Raw genomic sequence first — 492 nt, forward strand, 5'->3', positions numbered from 1 at the left:
CCTCCCAGCTCAGCCTGGCACTCACACAAGGTTGTGGGGTCACCATACATCTCAGGCACCCTCCCCCCAGCTCTCCATCACCTGCCCAAAAAACAGCTGGAGCCATGCTGTGTCGGGAACACCTTTATCCAGCCAGCCCTGCCTCCATGGGACAGGCAGGGCATAACTGCTGCTCGGGATCCAGGCTCACCCCCTCAGGAAGCTGCTTGCCAGGCGTCCCGCAGCCTGGCCTTCACCCGAAACTTCTGCACCTGCAGCACGACGCCGAACTTGCCCTCCAGCGAGGGCAGGGGCTGGTCCGGGGGGCATTCCAGCGTGAACCGCTGCAGCACCCAGGCCAGGAAGAGGAAGAGCTCCATCTTGGCCAGGACTTCGCCCAGGCAGACGCGGATCCCGGCCCCGAAGGGCAGGTAGCTTGGGGAGGGCGAGTGGATGTGTTGGCCCTGCTCATCCAGGAACCGGCCTGCAAGGGGAAGGGACACCCAGGGTGTC

The 492-nt window shown here is 64.6% G+C and overlaps 1 protein-coding gene across 1 annotated transcript in view; it reads right to left on the bottom strand.

The window, feature by feature from the left end:
- Nucleotides 1-194: 194 nt before the first annotated feature.
- Nucleotides 195-492, bottom strand: part of LOC104508633 (steroid 17-alpha-hydroxylase/17,20 lyase) — a 2,967-nt gene continuing 2,669 nt past the window's right edge. Inside the window, exon 7 of the mRNA XM_010150327.1 lies at nt 195-463. Coding sequence (XP_010148629.1) covers nt 195-463 — 269 coding nt within the window. The remainder of the gene's footprint in view (nt 464-492) is intronic.

The sequence above is a fragment of the Eurypyga helias genome, unplaced genomic scaffold (assembly GCF_000690775.1).
Source record: "Eurypyga helias isolate BGI_N326 unplaced genomic scaffold, ASM69077v1 scaffold36374, whole genome shotgun sequence".
Taxonomy (NCBI): Eukaryota; Metazoa; Chordata; class Aves; order Eurypygiformes; family Eurypygidae; genus Eurypyga; species Eurypyga helias.